Here is a 17,789-nt window from a genome sequence, read left to right as displayed (position 1 = left end):
AGCAGCCCTCACAGCCTCCTGCAAAAGCAGAACAGAAAGCAAGCCTGTCAGGTCAGGACGCCAAGGCTGGCGTCCTGGGGAGGAAAGAGGGCGACAAAAGCCTTCTGGTGGAATTCGGAAGCCTCTCTAGTAGCGCTTTGCTGCGAAGAAGATTACTGCTAGAAATAAGGCCAAGCTCGTGCCGGGGACGGCCCCCGGGTCGGCGGGGCAGCCGTGAGCGCCCGTCGCCGCTGGAGGGCGCCCGCGCCCCGCGCCCGCTCCCGCCCTGCCCGCCGGCCCTGGCGGGAGGGGGGCGGCCGCCATCTTGCCCGTGAGGCCCGGCGGGGCGGGCAGGGGGCGGCGGTGAGGGGGCGCGGGGCGGGCATGGCGGGGGAGCGCGGTGCCGCCGGAGCGGGCGCGGGGCGAGGGCAGCGCTCTGCAACGGTGGGACGCGGTCCTGTGTTCCCGCCCTGGCCTTGGGAAGAGCCTCGGGCAGGAACGCCCTCGAGGACGTTTTGCCCCCTGCACTGGCGCGTCCTGGGGGAATGCAGGGAAAGCACCGAGATAAGGCAACTGAGGAATCTGCAAGCAGGGCGGAGAGACGAGGGAAGGCCCGTATGGAAGGCAGACTCAGATTTCATGGAAAGGACCCTCAGCGACGCCTCTTCAAAGGCCACCAGAGCCCCCATGGAAGCCCCTCGGGGCTCCAGGCTGAATAACTAGGCAGCTCTGAGAACTGGTTCCAGGAAACAGGATGAATATGTCGAAAGTTCCCAGCAAAACTCACACCCATGCCTGTAACAGGGGCAAAAAAGGTTTGGTAGCTAGCAGCCACCAGCGCAGGCGTAAACTAGTTGCTTCGGACTGAACTGGAGTTGAGCACCGGTGACATGCTGATCCAGTCAAGAGCTGCAGAATTCTGTTGCAGATCTGCCCGATACCTATGTCTGCACACTCAGCACCTGCGGTGCACACCCAGCACCAGTGCACCCGAGTAACCCTGCTATGCCCCCACTGCATTTGGGCTCTGCCCAAGAAGGAGGCGTTCTCTTCACCAGGACTGCGATGGGTGCAGTCCTGTGCTACTAGTTCCCATCTAGAGCAGCTCCCCTGCCACTGGCTCACCTGCGAAGGTGGATACCGGCACCTTACCACAGTCGTACCTCAAGAGCTGAGAGGCTTTTTCCCCTGTTGCTGTGCTACAGACTGATTGAGCAGCATTTTTTAACAAGAATATAAACGGTGCGACAAAAAGCAATTGCCTTTGTGCGCCTGAAGCTCAAAAATCTCAGCAGACACAGGTGTGGGAGACTTGCATGCTTCATGTTTGCTATGTTGACCCACTTCTGACCCGGACAGCTTTGCACGATGGAGAAGGAGGACAACCGGCAGCTCTCTTCCACCCGCTCAGCCGAGGGACACCTCCAGCCCCCCATACTCAGGGCATTATCAGCACCTGCTTCTTAAGCGACCAGTTGTGCTGCCGTTGAGGCCAACGACCAAATTCTCCCTGGCCTCAACAGGAGTAGCAGCAGTGCCTGTACCCGATCCCTAAGTCTATGGCCGGGCTGGACAAATGACAGATGCAACGGGCAGCAGCAAAAGGGCCTGACTTAAAAAGCAACAACCTGCCACTATTGCCTCAGGTTTGCGGTGGTGTCACACCAGCCTGAAGTAGCCAGGAGCCCTCAACGCAAGCAGGGACTTCAGATGACAGACCCCGCGCTCCTGCAGGTTGTGCACAAGATGGAGGTGGTAACTCCCTCTCCAGGCCAAGCTCACCGATTCAGGGCCGGTCTGCTGCTGCTTGCCTCCACGAGCGCCTTCTTCCTGCCTGGCTCTGCGGATGCTGAGGCTGCTCTGTGCTCCACAAGGGCTCTGCTGGCGCTCAGCACCAGGCAAGGCTGGGCCCGCTCTCACCTCCTCTTTCTCTTGCAGCTTTGCATCAGACGAGCCCTTTCTGAGCACACGGACTGACCTTTCTGCTTTTTCATTGTACTAAAGACTCTCATCCAGGCAAACAGATTACAATTAGTTATACAAATCAAATGGTCAAGAACCGAAACACGATGCATTCACAGCTGAAAGCCTGATTCGCAACAGGAGGTCTTGCCTGCCCCACTCCCGATCCATTTTTGGTTGGAAATGCAATTTCCTTTCTTCCTCCTCCAGAAGGACCATGACTGGGCACATACCAGCGAGTAGGCTGTACTGAAAAGGCAGTGCAGTCTGGAGCTGATGAATGAAGGAGACCCTTCTCCAATTCCAAACCTTACCAAAAAAAGCCCAACCATAAAAGGGACTTTCCGTCTCTACGAAACAACTGACAATTTAAAAGTGAAGGTACAGCTTATTCACAGGGTGAGAAGGAAGAGAATCGTCCAACTCCATTTGCTTTACCTTGGAAACGGTTGAGGCAGCAAAGCATTTTCGGTCATTACCTCTCCGTCTTAAGCCCTGTTTCATCTTAAAAATAAATTAAGGAGCCAGGAAGCAGGAAGAAGACAAACAATAAATTTTTACTCGAGGGACTGGGTTCTTCTCCCTCCTACCACAATGACTGTGACTGTTGGTTTCTTCATCTTTCCATCCGTCCTGCAGCACAAGAGTTGAGGTTTTACAAAGTTTTTCTTCTCAGTCCTGCACTGAGCTGAGGTGAGAAAAAGCCATCGTCAGGTTTTGGCAGCTGCTTTTTTTTATTTGCTTCCTTTGCTGCAATGATCAGAGGAGTCAGGCTGAAGAGAGGCTTGGCTAACTTTAAAAATGGGTGCTGCCCAAAGGAAAAAAAGAAAAAAGAAAAAAGAAAGGAACCGTTACTTTCCAAACCCAGTTACTGACAGGCTCAAGCAGTATTCCGCTGGTTACCAGGAACATGCAGAAATAGGACCGAGGGGACCATCTGCACCTGCGTCTTCTAGTCCCGTCCCTTGCTATCACAGGCAACCATGGCCCATCATTCGATTAATCCATTTAGCAAGGTGTCTTCAGCTTGCTGGCATTTTGGCCCTGCCAGCGCTCTGGGAATGCTGCTTGCTGTCCCAGGGCCTTGTTCCTTTCAGGAGACTCCAAATGCTTACTTAGGCTCCTGTTTTCTGAAGACATGGGCTATTTTCGTTGCCAGAAGAGATGAGGGGCACAAGCCGTTCCTCAGGCAAGGCCAGTACCTCTAGGAAACGTTGATCGCAGTGGTATTTAGGCCCATGTGCTCTTCTGAAGGCCACTGAGGTACAGGTGTTCAGCACCAAAAGAGCAGGGAGACAAGGGACACAGCGCTGATGGACTCAGCTCTGGGTTGCAGGGATGGCAGTGCCTACCACCCCATCCCCTGCCCCTCCTGCGCTGGCTGGCACCTTCACAGCAGGGACAGCCAAGTGGCACACGGCGCCACTCCCTATCTCCCACAAAACTGGCCCTAAACCTGCAGCAGTTTTCATCTACTCGACTCTGCCAGGCAACAGAAGGAGTTGTGACATGTCCTGCTCAGCCGTCCCTGTTTTGGTGGCAGAAACCTCTAAAAGTGGGGCTCAGCAGCAGAAACCTCTAAGAGTGGGGCAGGATGGACAAGCCAGGGCCTCTCTGATGCTCACAGGGAGCACCCACAGCCCCTTCCTTCCCACAGCCAAGTCTCTGACCGCTTGCCTGTGACTGATGTCACTGCGCTCCTCCCTGGTCATCTCTGTATACACTAGTCCCCAACCCCATTTCAGGCCTCTGCACCTGGTATCGCTGCACTTTGGCTATTTTGCCACCGTGTAAAACTGAATATACTACCAAAATACAAAATAGGGCCACAGAAACGATCAGAGGGATGGAACAGGCTGAGCGAGTTGGGCTTGTTCAGCCTGGAGAAGAGAAGGCTCCGGGGAGACCTTCTAGCGGCCTTCCAGTGCTTAAAGTGGGCCTGTGAGAAAGGTGGGGAGGGACCCTTTAGCAGGGCCTGTTGCAACAGGACAAGGGGTGACGGTTTCAAACTACAAGAGGGCAGATTCAGACCAGATACAAGGAAGACATTTTTTACACTGAGGGTGGTGAAACACTGGCACAGGCTGCCCAGAGAGGCGGTAGAAGCCCCATCCCTGGAGACATGCAAGGTGAGGTTGGAGGGGGCTCTGAGCAACCTGATGTAGCTGAAGATGTCCCTGCTTCCTGCAGGGGTTTGGACTACATGGCCTTGAAAGGTCCCTTCCAGCCCAAACCAGTCTGTGATTCCACTTATTTTTCATCTGAAAAGCACCAAGACTGGAGACCAATACGAGGGGGCTCCCTCTGATGCCTTCGAGTTTAGCTGATGAGAAAACCATTACACAGTACAGCTCTTTCACTCGCAGCCGCTTTGCGTTCTACCTGCAGAAGTTCCTTGGCAGACCATCGCCTGTCCACATCCACCTGCAGACAGCAGTTCAGAAAGTCATGGAACAAAGCAGAAAGTCGCTCGGGGTTCTGCAGCTCTGGTGTCCCTTCCATAGCTATCAAATTCATCACCTAGAGAAAAAACAAACACGAGACTCCACCTGTTTCTTTCTTATCCGTAACTGCCCATTTTTTAAGGTCCAGACTCCAGCACCAGTTTCTTCCCTGGCAGAGGGTTAGAGACGGTTTTTCTGTAGCTACAAAAAACCCCGGATACAAGCCACAGCTACTCCAACATCACATTGGTCTTGCCTTGACAGCTGATTTCATTGGGTGACCTAGTGAGTATCAACTACATCAGCAAAAGCGCATTTTGCTTCTCCAACGACTGACACCAGCTTTGCTGGCTATTTGAAAGAGTGAATTTGGTCTAGCTGTATTCCTTCAAAGGATTTTTACATAACATGCATCTCTGCAGTGCTCACTGCTCCCTAAAGTACAGCTCCCATAAAACAAAGGGAGTCAAGTTTTTTGCTCTGTTCTAGACAAACATGGTAACCGGATGAAAAAAAAGTAAATCCATCAGCTTATTCCTTGGATAAAGAAATAGAAATTGGAACCTCATTTTCAACACCGACATCTAAGCTGCATGCACAAATACATTACGAAGAAAACGCGTAACTGGGCAGACAGGAGCCACCTGCAACTCTGTCTTTCAGCAGTCTCCAAATTCCACATCAGCCAGTCTTCCTGATACACCTCAGGCCCAGGAATTGGAGCGTCATTTTGCAAAACATCGGGCGAGCCTTATCCAGTGTGGTGCACTCATAACCAATGAGTGTTTGCAGTGTCTGCAAAGGGGCAACGAGTTTGAAAAGACTTCTCTGCCTGCAGATACAGTCCAAATGCTTTTCACAAAAATTGCCCAACTGCAGAAACTGCCCGCTGAAAAACTGCTGTCATTCAGAGATACAGCTCAAAGAGTTCAAAAATCACACGAGACATTTCAAGCACTGTTGAAGGCCAAAGTGGCACATTCCTGACCTGGCTACATGTCACTGCTCTTTGGAGGTTCTCCCCTTGACACAACCAAAGCTACAGTGTATGCTGACATGCTCCAGTGACAGTTTTAGAAGCGGGTCCTGGGGGAACTACGTCCAGCTGATGTGACTGGGATTTTGTCACATGGGGGTCTAAACATGGAATAGGTTTGAAAGACAGTGGGACCTGATTTGATGTGCACCTTACCACAAGAGGATCTTCATGGAGGTAAGGAGGTTCTCCTTCTGCCATTTCTATTGCCGTGATCCCAAGTGACCAGATGTCCACTTTGGGGCCGTATGCTTCTCCTAACACCACTTCTGGCGCCATCCACTGCAGAGTCCCGACCATTGTGCTCCGTTTACTCTGCTCAGGGCTGATCCAAGCACTGAAGCCAAAATCAGCTGAGGAGAAAAACAAGTGTGGTTAAAGGCAGCTTGAATTATGAAAGCAAGCAAAAGAAACCCCCACTGCATGCCTGAGAACACGTTGTTGAATCTGTCTGGAAAAGCGGCCGTGCTCTCTTTACTCAGTGCTGTAGCCAAGGAAATCCTGAAGTGGCCACTTAAAAACCCCTCAAGTTTCCTGCAATGGCTTTTGTTTACTTGAAGCTTTAGACTGGACGTCTCTCCTGCTGGAAGGGCCATACACAAACCAAAGCCACTCTTTACAACACCTTTTTCCTTTCTACCCCTCTCTGCACGTTGGAATTGGGCTCGCAGCTTGCAGCAGTGGTCAGTGCACTACCACAGGCATCGCTTTTGGGGAACTGGCAGTCAGTCAAAAGCAGCCCCATGCCACAGTCTGACCAAGAATACCTACTCAATTTGACAGATCCATCCATTCCCAGAAGAATATTGTCGCTTTTGATGTCTCTGTGAATCACTCCGTTTGAGTGAAGGAAATCCAGGGCTTGCAGGCACTGATAGATAACAAAGAAACATGGGGGTAAAAACTGATGACCTGATTTCATCACACAAGAAAGGAAAGGCTGCTAAAAGATTTAATTTCTAGAGGAATTGTGAGTAATGCCGGAAAATTGCGCCGTCAAGAGGAACAGCTTGCTCCTTCAACACTGTTAAAGTAATAACTTTCTAAATGAAGGCGTAACAGGTTTGGAAAGAGAAATGTCCATTACTGTCACAGAGTAGCCCCTGAAAGCGCAGACAGCAGGGCTGCTGCTGCACTCAGTGTGCTATCTCCATCCGTACGACAAACCATTGTTTGCCAAAATGAGAAAGTCCCTCCCTTCGGTATGAAGTGGATCACTGTTGGGTGGGCGGTTGCATGACAGAGGGTTTATTGTCAGGCTCTAGAGCAGATTTGGAAATAGCATGTCACTCATTTTTCAGGAGTAAACACCTTTTTGGGTGGCATGCTATCCTTTTAAGCTGAGGACTGTGACAAATGAATCTCTACTTTTCTTTGCTGTTATTTTAAAATTCTGCCACCAGCATGTTTGCTTTTATGGGCAAGGAACGCAGGACAGACACGCTCCAGGCACGTGTTTAAATTTAGAGGCAGAGTTGAGAAGAGTAAAACTAAAAAAAAAAAAAAAAAGAAAAAAAAAAAAAGAGAAAATACAATAACAGTATTCAAGAGCGTAATGACAGGGTATAGTAAGCGCAGTGATACCGGCAGGGAGTTCACTTAAGGTGCTCTTTCTTCTCCATATTCTAAAAGCAACACAGAAACAAAGCTCTCAAGATGAAATCCCTCTTGTTCTTACCACCTGTTCAGAAATACCATCCTGGCCAGGGAAGCGGAAGCACACGCTAGATCCCTTACCTCCCTACAGACAGCTGCGATCTGCCATTCATCCATAGAGGCCTTCGCAGCAACATTGTTTAAGGAGCCTCCGGCCAAGTATTCCATAACCACCCAGAGCTCATCGCCGACCAGGTAGCTGAAAGAAGAAAACAATGGCACTCAGGTGAACAGGCAGAGCTAAATAACCTCAGGAAAAGACTGCACTTGGTTTTGGTTTCCAGGCCATTTCTAAATGAAGACAGAAGAAAAGGACTGGACATTCCTTCTAGGCTATACGTACCTAGAAACTGTCCGGTCTAAACAAGAAAGGCAGGTAAGTGAAAAATTAGGTGTCTTAGATGGCAAGCAAGTGAAAAATGCAGTTTAGTACCAGCAAAGATAAATCTTGAACCAGGAGGTAGCACGTCAACTGGTTCATCATCTTAACACACCAATTCCAGGATCAGCTCCAGAAACAAGGCAACACAACTTTCATACTTGTCCACCGTAGGAGGGAGGGCGTGTACCACTGAGGACAGACATCGGTCAACAGTCTGGAAAACCTTACATAAAATACACTCAGAGACAACAAAAAACCCAGGCACAAAAAACCACGAAGGTAGTGAACTTACAGGCTGTTGTTTTAGTAAGATATGGCTGATCTGGGCTTTTGAAAACTGCCTTCAAACTATATATGCCAGAAAAGATTAATGCAGACAAAACACAATCTTCTCCCATAAATTTTATATGAGCAGATAAACAATAAAATAGGTCAACTTTCTGCCAGAGACCAAAAGGGTTTTTAATCTTTGGCTTGCAGTACGTAAAGGAACATTCATGTGATTGTACCAGAACTACTTACCTGTCTAAATAGTTAACAATATTTGGGTTCTTGTTTTCCCTCATGATCAGGATTTCATCAAGAAATACTTCCTTTTGGGGCTCTCGATGGAGATCCATTTGCTTTATGGCCACCTAAAGGGACATGGAAAACCATTAATTTGAGCAGTCGGTTGCACGAGATCAGAATGAACATGGAGGGAGTGTTTTTGGAATGACGTAGCAGAGCTCTGCCAAGCTGTCCTGTTCCTAGACATAAGAGGTCAGCAACTCACACTACAACACCCTGTTTCTCTGCTAGCTCGGCTGCTACTTACAGGACACGTGGCCATGTATATTTTGATTGGTGAATCTGTAAAAATGGTCTTTAAACTATCAGCCACAAATCTCTAACAGCCCTCTCTAGACCTACATTCTTTTCAACTGCCTCAGTTTATCACCACTATTACTAGTCATGCACATTTTGCAAGCAGGAAGTGATTTTGTTACTGCAAAAACATAAAACCGGCTGGTAATGCTTCAGCAATTACGTGATTTTTGATCATTATTTTAGCAACTGCTGTTATTCTTGACTGCATCACTGAAAGCAAACTCAAACATACCTCCCTTATCAAATGCAGTACTAAAAAGATCCTTAAGGTTACGCAAAGAAAATATGATTCTAGCACCTCCTAACGTCTTGAACTTTGATTTTGCAACTCTAAACACCATTCTTTCACACAGTTAAGATTTGCAATGCTTTTCCGCGTTTAAAACCAATAATCCGTTCTATGGTATCGTATGGATACACCCAGGGTTATAAGCAGAGCTTAGGGCTTTTAGATCCCTTGTAGAACTCCACCTAAGAGCAGGTATAAAGTGCAGCACTGCAGGTGGAGGAGAAATACCCGTAACATTCAGATGGTATTTGCTGACAGCCAGAAATGGTCAACCAGAAATCTTAAGCTGTAGCCCCAAGGAACAACAGGATTCGTTAAGACACCACTTTGTCTGTTGATTACTAAAATGACCACTTTTGCTCTGAACCTCTGTAGCCATCCCGCCTCTGCCTCATCATGATTTGCTTCTCAAGCCCCTGGCCCCCACTTCCCTGCAACCAGTTCACGGCCTGGCATGGGCTGTCACCGACACCGGACCTAAACACGACCGTATTGTTTTGGAGAGACCTTTGCTCTTGATATACGTCTTCTCATTTGTCAGTGTGCGGGCCAACCAGCTTCAGGACGACTAACACACAAAACTGCGTCTGAAACGCAGCGATCTCTCCTTAGTTAGGTCTTTGAAGATGGAACACATGATGGAAAAGATGCTAAACAGTATCACTGCCTGAACCTGGGATTAAGGTAAATTGGGACTGAATGACCGCAGCCTTCAGCAGCGAGTGGATGCACTAATACATTCAGTAACTAAGACAGAGCTAGCGTGTCCTGAGCGCAGCAAGCGCTCAGTTCCTGAGGCACAGAACCACATGGCCCTTAAAGAGCTTTCCCCGAAAACCTGAAGACAGCACATGAGCTATGTTGCAGGCTGGCGCCAGTCTGTGCTTCAGAGGAACAGCAGCCTTGGCAGTAAAGATCTCCTGGCGATCCGAAAGCCCAGCCACAGTTCGCACCGGGGGGAAAAGCACTGAACACCTGCAAAATCTGCTGGGGTTGTTGACACTTACCTCTTGTCCCGTGGCAATGTCGAGTGCCACATAAACAGTTCCAGACGCCCTAGAGACAAAAGAGCAGTGAAGAAATGAGCAGTGGTTTAGACCCTGTAAGTGAAAGCCCTGACAGGAGATCTCTGCTGCCTCTAGTGTTTCTAAAACACCTTGGTTCCTGCACTCCCTCAGCCAGCAGCGCACAGTGCAGCAGCCCACGAGCCCACCAGCCCCCTTTATCCAAGAGAAAACTGATGTCCAACATGAAGAGAAAGGGCTGGTGCTAATCTCCAATGTTCATACTAAATTATTTTAGTTCAAAACTGAAGGGCGGGGAAAATAATACATTTAATTCTTTTCCCATTTTCTCCAGTTTTGCTCTCTTGGGCTTTATTTTTTCCTTCTCCTTTTTTTATTTTTTTTTTTTTCCTTTTCTTGATGGGTGGGTGGGTGGGTGGGTGTGGTTTCTTTCCAGAGAATGTAACACACACAGTCTAGTTGTGCCTTCTCACACCTCTTATTTGGATCTATCTGCAAAACTCAGGCAACACCATGCATAACTATGCAGTTATAAGCCTGATCACTGAATACTTTTTCAAGCAAAATATGTGAAATAAATGTTATTGAGAGCTGTTATTTATCTGACAACTATCGGGTTGCAAGCTGCTCTTTCAGGCAATAAAGTTGTTTCTCCTTTCTCTAGCGTGGCCGTAGTATTTTGAGACATACAAAAATGATTTCTCCTAAGAAAATAAGCAAACGGGTGCCACAAACTTGAGGGACAGGAGATCTTCCAGGTCCTGCTCCTTGCCACAGCAGACAAGACACTGCCAGCATCAAGTATTCTTTGATGACGCCTTCTGACCACAGTTAAGAACTCTGATCAGTACGGAGAGACAGGAGAGTCTAAAACCAGTGTCTGAACACCTTGGGAGCTTGCCTGACTTCACGCTTGGTATTACACCAGCAAAATACCTGGCCCGTGTTTCTGTGTAAGTAACTGTGACTGGACTTACCCTTGCCCGATTTTTTCAAATCCAGTGTATTTCTTCTTAGGATCTCCCACGCTCACAATGCTCCCTGAAAGAAACAACATTAACAATGGAGATTCCGCCTTCCAGCAGGTCAGAAACGCAGCCCCACTCTCTGGGGCTGTGAGCCATTTGTAGGCAACGACAACAACACAAGCAGCTCCGCAGCACACAGAGAGTCTCCCCGAAGCCTGATTTTCTACAGTCCTTTGGAGAGTTACCTTGACAGGAAACCAAGAACATGGAGGAACATTCACAGGAGCCAGATATCAGAAAAGAACAAGTACCAATGCAAGTGTTTGCTGTCTAGAAACATTCATGAGCGCTGGAACAACAGAGCCTTCATTGTCTTAGGAATAAATAGTCTGTGCGACTCAACAGAAGGCTGAAGTCTTCTGAAGATTAATTGCAGTTGGGCTTCTGGAATCCTGCCTGCCAGCATGGCAAGACAACGGGGCATCACCACCACCTGGTACGCTCCCTGTTAAACAATTTTGCTGGCCCTGGCAGGATCACTAATGGGAGCTGCAGGAGAAGAAATGACACCAATAGAATATCTGGGGCAGGGGAGCGCCTTGAGGCTTAAAAGAATCAGCTTAGTGCTGTAGTTGTCCAAGGGTTTAAAAAAACTACAAAACCCAAACCAAAACCCAACACAAAAACACCACACCAAAATATCCCAAACCAAAACCCCAGCAGACTTCTGCAAAGTGTTTTGCTCCAAGGACAGCTGAGAATCAGGAGTCTAAAGACAACTGAGGAACCTAAATATTCTGCTCCATTTGGCCATTAGCACACAGGAGTTCACCAGGTCATTCACTAGGTCACAGCCTTCTCTGCTCAACCAGAAACAAACTCTGCTTTTGCCTTTAGCCTAGAAGGCAGCTCAGGCAAAGCCAACCCTGTCACAGCTACCCTCGGTGGCAGAAGCAATGCCCAGAGTGCTCTCTTGCTTCCTCTTAAGCACAGGAACAGTTTGTGCAGGGAGTCGAGTCTCTGTGACACTAAACTGAGGATGACCATTGAGTACCTATAACCCCGAGACGCGCACACAGCGTACACAGCTTTATCAGACAAGAAATACAGAATACGTACTCAGTTTCTCTAGGATCTCCTCATCTGTCATTTTGGATTTTTCTCGCTGCCCATCCGTGTTTCTGGACGAAGTGTTTGAGTTTTCAGGCTGAGGAGTGGTGGCTTCTTCAGCTGGTGCTGGTGCAGCGGCAGGTTCAATGACAGAGCGTGTGTTGATCTGTGACAAGTATTTTGTGTCAGAAAAGTGGCTTGCAGACATGCCCTGAGATCCTATTTTACATGCAAACCCTTAGGAAGATCCTGTCTGCCCCATCCAGGGCTCTTCGACAATGTTTGGTTTTGCCGTCCCCTTCTCAAACTCAACAGGCAAACATGAAAGGCTGGTTTTACACAAGTTCATGGCCAGTTTCATTTTCAATTTTCATTGATTTTCGGAAAGATGCCCGAAACAATGAATTTACTGCGTTATAAGAAGAGAGAAATAGATCTGACCAGGGCCCCAGAGCCTTGCTCCTCCATGCTCATGTGTTTTCAGGGGTAACAAAACGACGCTTTAGTTGGTACCCAAGTGTCCGAATAGAAGCAGGAAGCATCTCCCTTTTCTGATCACAGCGGTGGAACTGACTTCTCAGCAGGATTTCAAGCCTTAGGGAGTGGCCGTTTGGAACTGCGTTCCGGTCCTTCACAGACCTCCCTTCTCTGCACAAGGCAGAGCTGTGGAGGGTTCTCCTCACCAAACTGCAGCCATGGAAAAGCTAAGGGGTGTGTCAGTGACTCAGGTGAAGCCCTAGGTCACGGGAGGACTCCAGCCCGTCCATCCGTCAGCGGCAAATGCTGTCTGATCAGAAACACGCAGCTCTGAATTACACCCCCTGCAGCGCTAACCAAAGCTGGGACTTACTGATTTTGTATGTTCAGGCCGTGGTGCAATAACAGGTGGAGGTTCATTGTCATCTTCCTCCTCTTCATCATCTTCATCCTCTGCCTCAGAAACAGAGGGAGCTAGCGGGGGTTCTGATGCTGGTTTTGTGCTCTGTGGACAGACAGCAGCATGAGTGACAGTCACCACTTTGGCACTTCAGAGGTTTGAGAACCACACAAAACTTTAGTCTGCTCAGACACCAGCAACCAATCTAGACACGTCTGTAGTCCTACAGGCCTCAGTGCTAAGTTCCACACGGCACAACACGATTTAAAGGTTACAAATTACTGGGCGGTTTCGTTCATTCGCCTTGGTGCTGTTTGTGTTTGCTACAAACAACTACATCATTCCCGGCCTTAGTTAGAGTCTAATTTCACAAATGTAATGCTCGAGTACATCACTAGGAACCACATCTGCTCGCTGGTGAATTGCTTTAGCATTGGGTGCGCAGAAACGGTAACGTTAACCAGAAGCTGACAGCTGTCCACTGGCCAGGTTAATTCACACACTTCAAAGTGCAAGGCCTCCTCCATCATCTTGGTGGGAATCGCGTTTTGGAGAGAAAGGCTGTTTGTCTCTCTACTAATTCACCCGAGGGGTAATCGTGTTGCCTGTTCCCACAGCGCTGAATTTCCCTGTTCAGCAGCTCCTTTTGCAGCACCATCCTCCTCTTCACCCAATCAGAAGTGAACACATTGATCTCTCCACTCTTCGCCCGGAGCCCAGAGTGAATGCAGCCCTCTCAGCAGCAAGGTGCACCGCGCCGCCCTGCCCGGGGCTGCCAGGCAGGCATCCCGACTGCTCACCCAGCCTCCCCTTACAGGCATTGGAGAATAAAAGCCAACTTTTAAAGGGAAATGGTGAAACAGGCTGCTAATCTGGCCAACGCCGGGAATGATACGTCAGACGTTCTAAACGCCAGTTTAAGGGCCCACCCTCTCAAGGCTGGCACTCTGTCACAAAAGGCAACGCTCACAGCTCGCTCCACAGTTCCTAAACGCTAGGCAAGTAAAAGGTAACTTTCACACTTACCGAAGAACAGGCTTCCATGTATCCACGGGCGCTTTTATCTGCAATGGGCAAGGGAAAATTAACCAGATGCTGTTATAAAACTGCCTGTTGTGGGGAGTCCCACAAAACACGTAAATCCAAACAGATCGCATTTTTCGTCCACAACAGCCCTCTGGCAGCAATAGTTATTTTACATTGCAAGCAAGAGAGCAGGACAATATACCAGGTTATTCTTTTTCTACAGTTTCTTGGGTCTATTTTTTGGCCCTTTTTTTGCCCCCAGTCAAACAGAAACTTGCTGAAGAAAACACAAATTGCTCTATTACAGTCAATGCTTCTGTTCTGCCCAAGAGCTACCGCAGCCTTTTTTGGTAGAACGGTTTGGGCTGGAAGGCACCTTAAAGGCCACCCAGCTCCAAACCCCTGCCATGGGCAGGGACACCTTCCACTAGAGCAGGTTGCTCCAAGCCCCATCCAGCCTGGCCTTGACCACTGCCAGGGAGGAGGCAGCCACAGCTGCTCTGGGCAACCTGTGCCAGTGCCTCACCACCCTCCCAGGGAAGGATTTCTTCCTCATCTCTAACCTAAATCTCCCCTCTTTCAGTTAGGAACCGTTACCCCTCGTCCTGTCACTACCCTCCCTGACAAAGAGTCCCTCCCCTCCTTTCCTGCAGCCCCCCTTTAAGTACTGGAAGGGCACTAGGAGGTCTCCCCGCAGCCTCCTCTTCTCCAGGCTGAACAAGCCCAACTCTCTCAGCCTGTCCTCGCAGGGGAGGTGCTTCCAGCCCCCTCATCACCTTTGTTGCATCCTCCGGACCACTGGTAACTTAATGGTATTTTTGCTTGAAAATCAACTCCGTGATTACGGAACAGCAAAAGAACACACCGATGCAAAAGCCAGATACCCTGCACCTCATCAGACCCTCTGCTTACCTACTAGATCTGTCATCAGCCAGATTTTGTCTAGCAAATAACAGAAAGAATGGGCCAAAGACAAAAGGACATGGAAAATCACGTCACAGACTTGCTTCTTCATCTTCGCAACGCCACACGACAAGTCTGCAGACTGGGCCTGACCAAGGGGACAAAACGGCACTCTCGTCACACCCTCCCGGAAGGAGTGTGCTACGGAGACTGCTCTGGGCACCGACACCTTCCCTCTCCTCTGAGGCAACGGTCCTGTTACATCACAATAGCAGCCCGCCTAGGGTGGTTTGTGATGTCATGCATAGCAACCAACTCTGCTCGGCAGCTGATGCAAGGATATCCTTGAAAAACGGGCTCAATCACAAAGTACCCCAAAAAATCCTCTTAGTCTGGAACCTATTGCTCAAAGGATCCAAGAGTAGCTCAGAAAACGCACAAAACAAGCACACCCTGTACCCCCATCTGAACACTGTGAAGGAACAAGGATGCAAAGACAAAAAGGAAACGTGACCTTCGGCCACTAATGCTTCTGACTAAAAATGGTCATGGTTGTTCCATCTAGTAACTTAGTTCAAAAAACAAGCGACAAAGAAAAGTCAATGAGTTTCCTAAGAATGCTTCTTGACCACTTGAACGTCGAACGTCCGTCTGGCTCCTCTCGGGGCCTGACACCCCCTTTTTCCCAGCGAGATGTCGACTTACCTCCTGACGTAAAGCTCAGCTACTTCTGGTTGTTAACTCTCTCTTTGGAATCAGAACGTTTGAGAACATCTAGGACAGCTTGTGGCTTCTTCTGCTGCTCCAGTTTTGTTATGTTGGAGGTCTGCAGTAGCCTGGCCCCACTGCTCTGGAATGCCCTGTAGATGTCAACGGGAAAGAATCAGCATTTAGAATACTGAACAGCCGCAGCCTCACAGACCTTTACCAAGATCCCGTGCTACCTGTAAGATTACTTTCGGAAACTTTGATTGACACCTTACAATTCAAATTAGGAGCTTAGACATTAGATGCAATCATTCTCTTCTCTACCAAAATAGAGAGCTAAAACCAGGATCTAACTTTAAAAAGAAAAGAAAGTTACGACTGTGATGGGAAAAAAAGGCCATGACACTCATCTTTAAATCAACTCTCCTCTTCCCATGGAATAATGATTTAAGGCTTAGCTGGTTTTCCTGGTGATTCAGTGCAGACACAACATGACTGTTCTATACTTGTGGACAACACCGTGCATTTTAGGAGCTTTACACTGGATTTTTAATGCTTAATAACGCAAACACATCTTGCTGCAATGACGCCTGCTGTCGGATTAAAAGGGAAACCCCACCCTGGTACAATTCGTTTTCAGCACACCAGGGAACGCGGCGGGGTTAAGAATCCGCATGGAAATTCTCAGAATCCTCACACTGAGTCCTACCACCGCTGCTAAGGATGTCTCTCTTTCGAGCTCCCATAGCTCTCTAGGTTCGCTACTGTAAAGATGCGGAAACTGGGGACTCGGGAAACGGGCTGAGAGTGCCAAAGCCTTGCATGAATTCTCGGATGTCTTACGAGTGAGGGTGGCATTTGAACACTGACCCCATCGCTGAAAGCCGCATCTCGGTGTTGAAATTATATTGATGACAAATTGCTTTAAATACCCAGTATAATTTCCTAAATTTGAAAGCCTGTCATTTTCCCCATACACTGCACAGCCAACACCTACCAGCGAATTGCAGGGCTTACTGAATGAAAAGCTACACCTGAAGTACATTTCCACAGGGCTGAAACTGTGCCTTCTGCTGCCTGTGAGGAGTTTTGAGTGCCAGACTCGCTCCAGCCGCTCCACATGACCTGTGGGAGAGACTCATGAGTGGGGCGGCTGAGCAGCGCAGCTGAGCTGGAGCTCTGAGGGAACTGGGGGAGCAGCGAGGCACAGCAAAGGTGGAATCCCTCTCAAAATCCAGCTGCATTTCCTGCTGCTGATCACAACTCTTTGAGCCCAGCAGCTCGGCCACTTTTCAGCCCACCTCACTGTCCACTCGCCTAGACTGTACTTCATCAGTTTGTCTGTGAGGACACCATGGCAGGCTGTGTTGAACACCTTCCTAAAGCAGAACTAACACCCACTGCTCTCCCATCGCCACCAAGCCTGACACCTCCTGGTAGAAGGCCGTCAGGGTGGTTCAGCATGAAACCTGGGCTGACTGTTCCTGGTCCCATTCTTAGCCTGCCTTTGTGTGGAAATGGCTTCCAGGAGGACTTGCTCCACCAGCTTCCCAGGGACTGAGGTGAGGCTGACCAGCCCCTAGTTCCCCACATCCTCCTTCTTAAAGACAGCAGTGACATTTGCTTTTTTTACAGTCATCAGGAGCATCCCCAGGCACCGCAGCTTTTCAAAGAGAACCAAGAGTGGCCTTGCAGTGACATCAGCCAGCTCCCTCAGCACTCGTGGGCGCAGCCCATCACTTCCCACGGCATTACAAAAAGAGAAGACCCCTTCCCTTAATTCTGTGAACGCGCTAACTCAAAACACGCTCCTTTCTGCCAGTGCACTTCAAAGAACGCAACTGAAATGCTGTCTCCTGCATGTTTCAGAGACTCTCGTGCTGTCATCGCACTAGCAGGTTTCAAACCAAGCCCTTCTGCGGCCCCCCCTGCTGCAAAAGCAACAAGAGCCTTGCTCCCATTCCTGGAATGTAAGGGCATTTAAAATAAACGACCCAAAAGCCTCAGGCACGTTGCCTTCTCACTGCTGCACAGGTCTCTTCAAAATTACACCACCTGAGCTCCGTTTTTTACTGCAAACGCAAAGCAAAATCCAAAGGACAGGATTCCCCAGCTTCACCAGAAAGTTATTTTTCAAAGGCCAGTCGCACAACGCAGGCACGTGTTACTGGCTTTCCAACTGCAAGGAAGTAACTGACTGAACGCCTCCCCCTCCTTGGAAACACGTGATTAGAGCAATCGGAACAGAAGGCTTTGGAAGGGCTGTAGCATGTTCTGCAACCAAAACAGAAAACGGGGGCAGAAGGTAAACGCGATGCCCCACAGCCAACAGGAAGCAAACCGAGACGTAGACGCCCGTTCGCGCTGCTGATACTTTACTTTTATCCCCTCCTCCCGGGAAGATGGAGCGAAGCCTGGCTTTCTTGTTCTTCTCCTCGGGGGCCATGGGGAGCGGTTTGGAACTGTGGTTTAGGGCTGAAGAATCGCGATTGTTGCTGTTCATTCTCAGCGGTGGGGCTGGAGGTTTCTCTTCAATATCGAGACTATCGGACAT

At 49.0% G+C, this 17,789-nt stretch overlaps 1 protein-coding gene across 1 annotated transcript; it reads right to left on the bottom strand.

Annotated features, from left to right (window-relative positions):
• Positions 1-126: 126 nt before the first annotated feature.
• LOC147414927 (serine/threonine-protein kinase PAK 3-like) lies at positions 127-17,789 on the bottom strand. Its single transcript, XM_086470688.1, has 16 exons — positions 17,615-17,789; positions 17,434-17,509; positions 15,256-15,387; positions 14,624-14,766; positions 13,625-13,662; positions 12,572-12,703; positions 11,731-11,887; positions 10,621-10,684; positions 9,626-9,674; positions 7,982-8,094; positions 7,159-7,276; positions 6,193-6,292; positions 5,557-5,774; positions 4,324-4,461; positions 2,684-2,749; positions 127-516 (listed from the first exon to the last, which is right to left on the bottom strand). The coding sequence occupies exons 1-16, from the start codon at positions 17,787-17,789 to the stop codon at positions 127-129; spliced, it is 2,109 nt and encodes a 702-aa protein (XP_086326814.1).

Source organism: Leptosomus discolor, chromosome 9, assembly GCF_034619465.1.
Source record: "Leptosomus discolor isolate bLepDis1 chromosome 9, bLepDis1.hap2, whole genome shotgun sequence".
Classification (NCBI taxonomy): Eukaryota; Metazoa; Chordata; class Aves; order Leptosomiformes; family Leptosomidae; genus Leptosomus; species Leptosomus discolor.
This window is presented reverse-complemented; position numbering and strand designations above follow the sequence as displayed.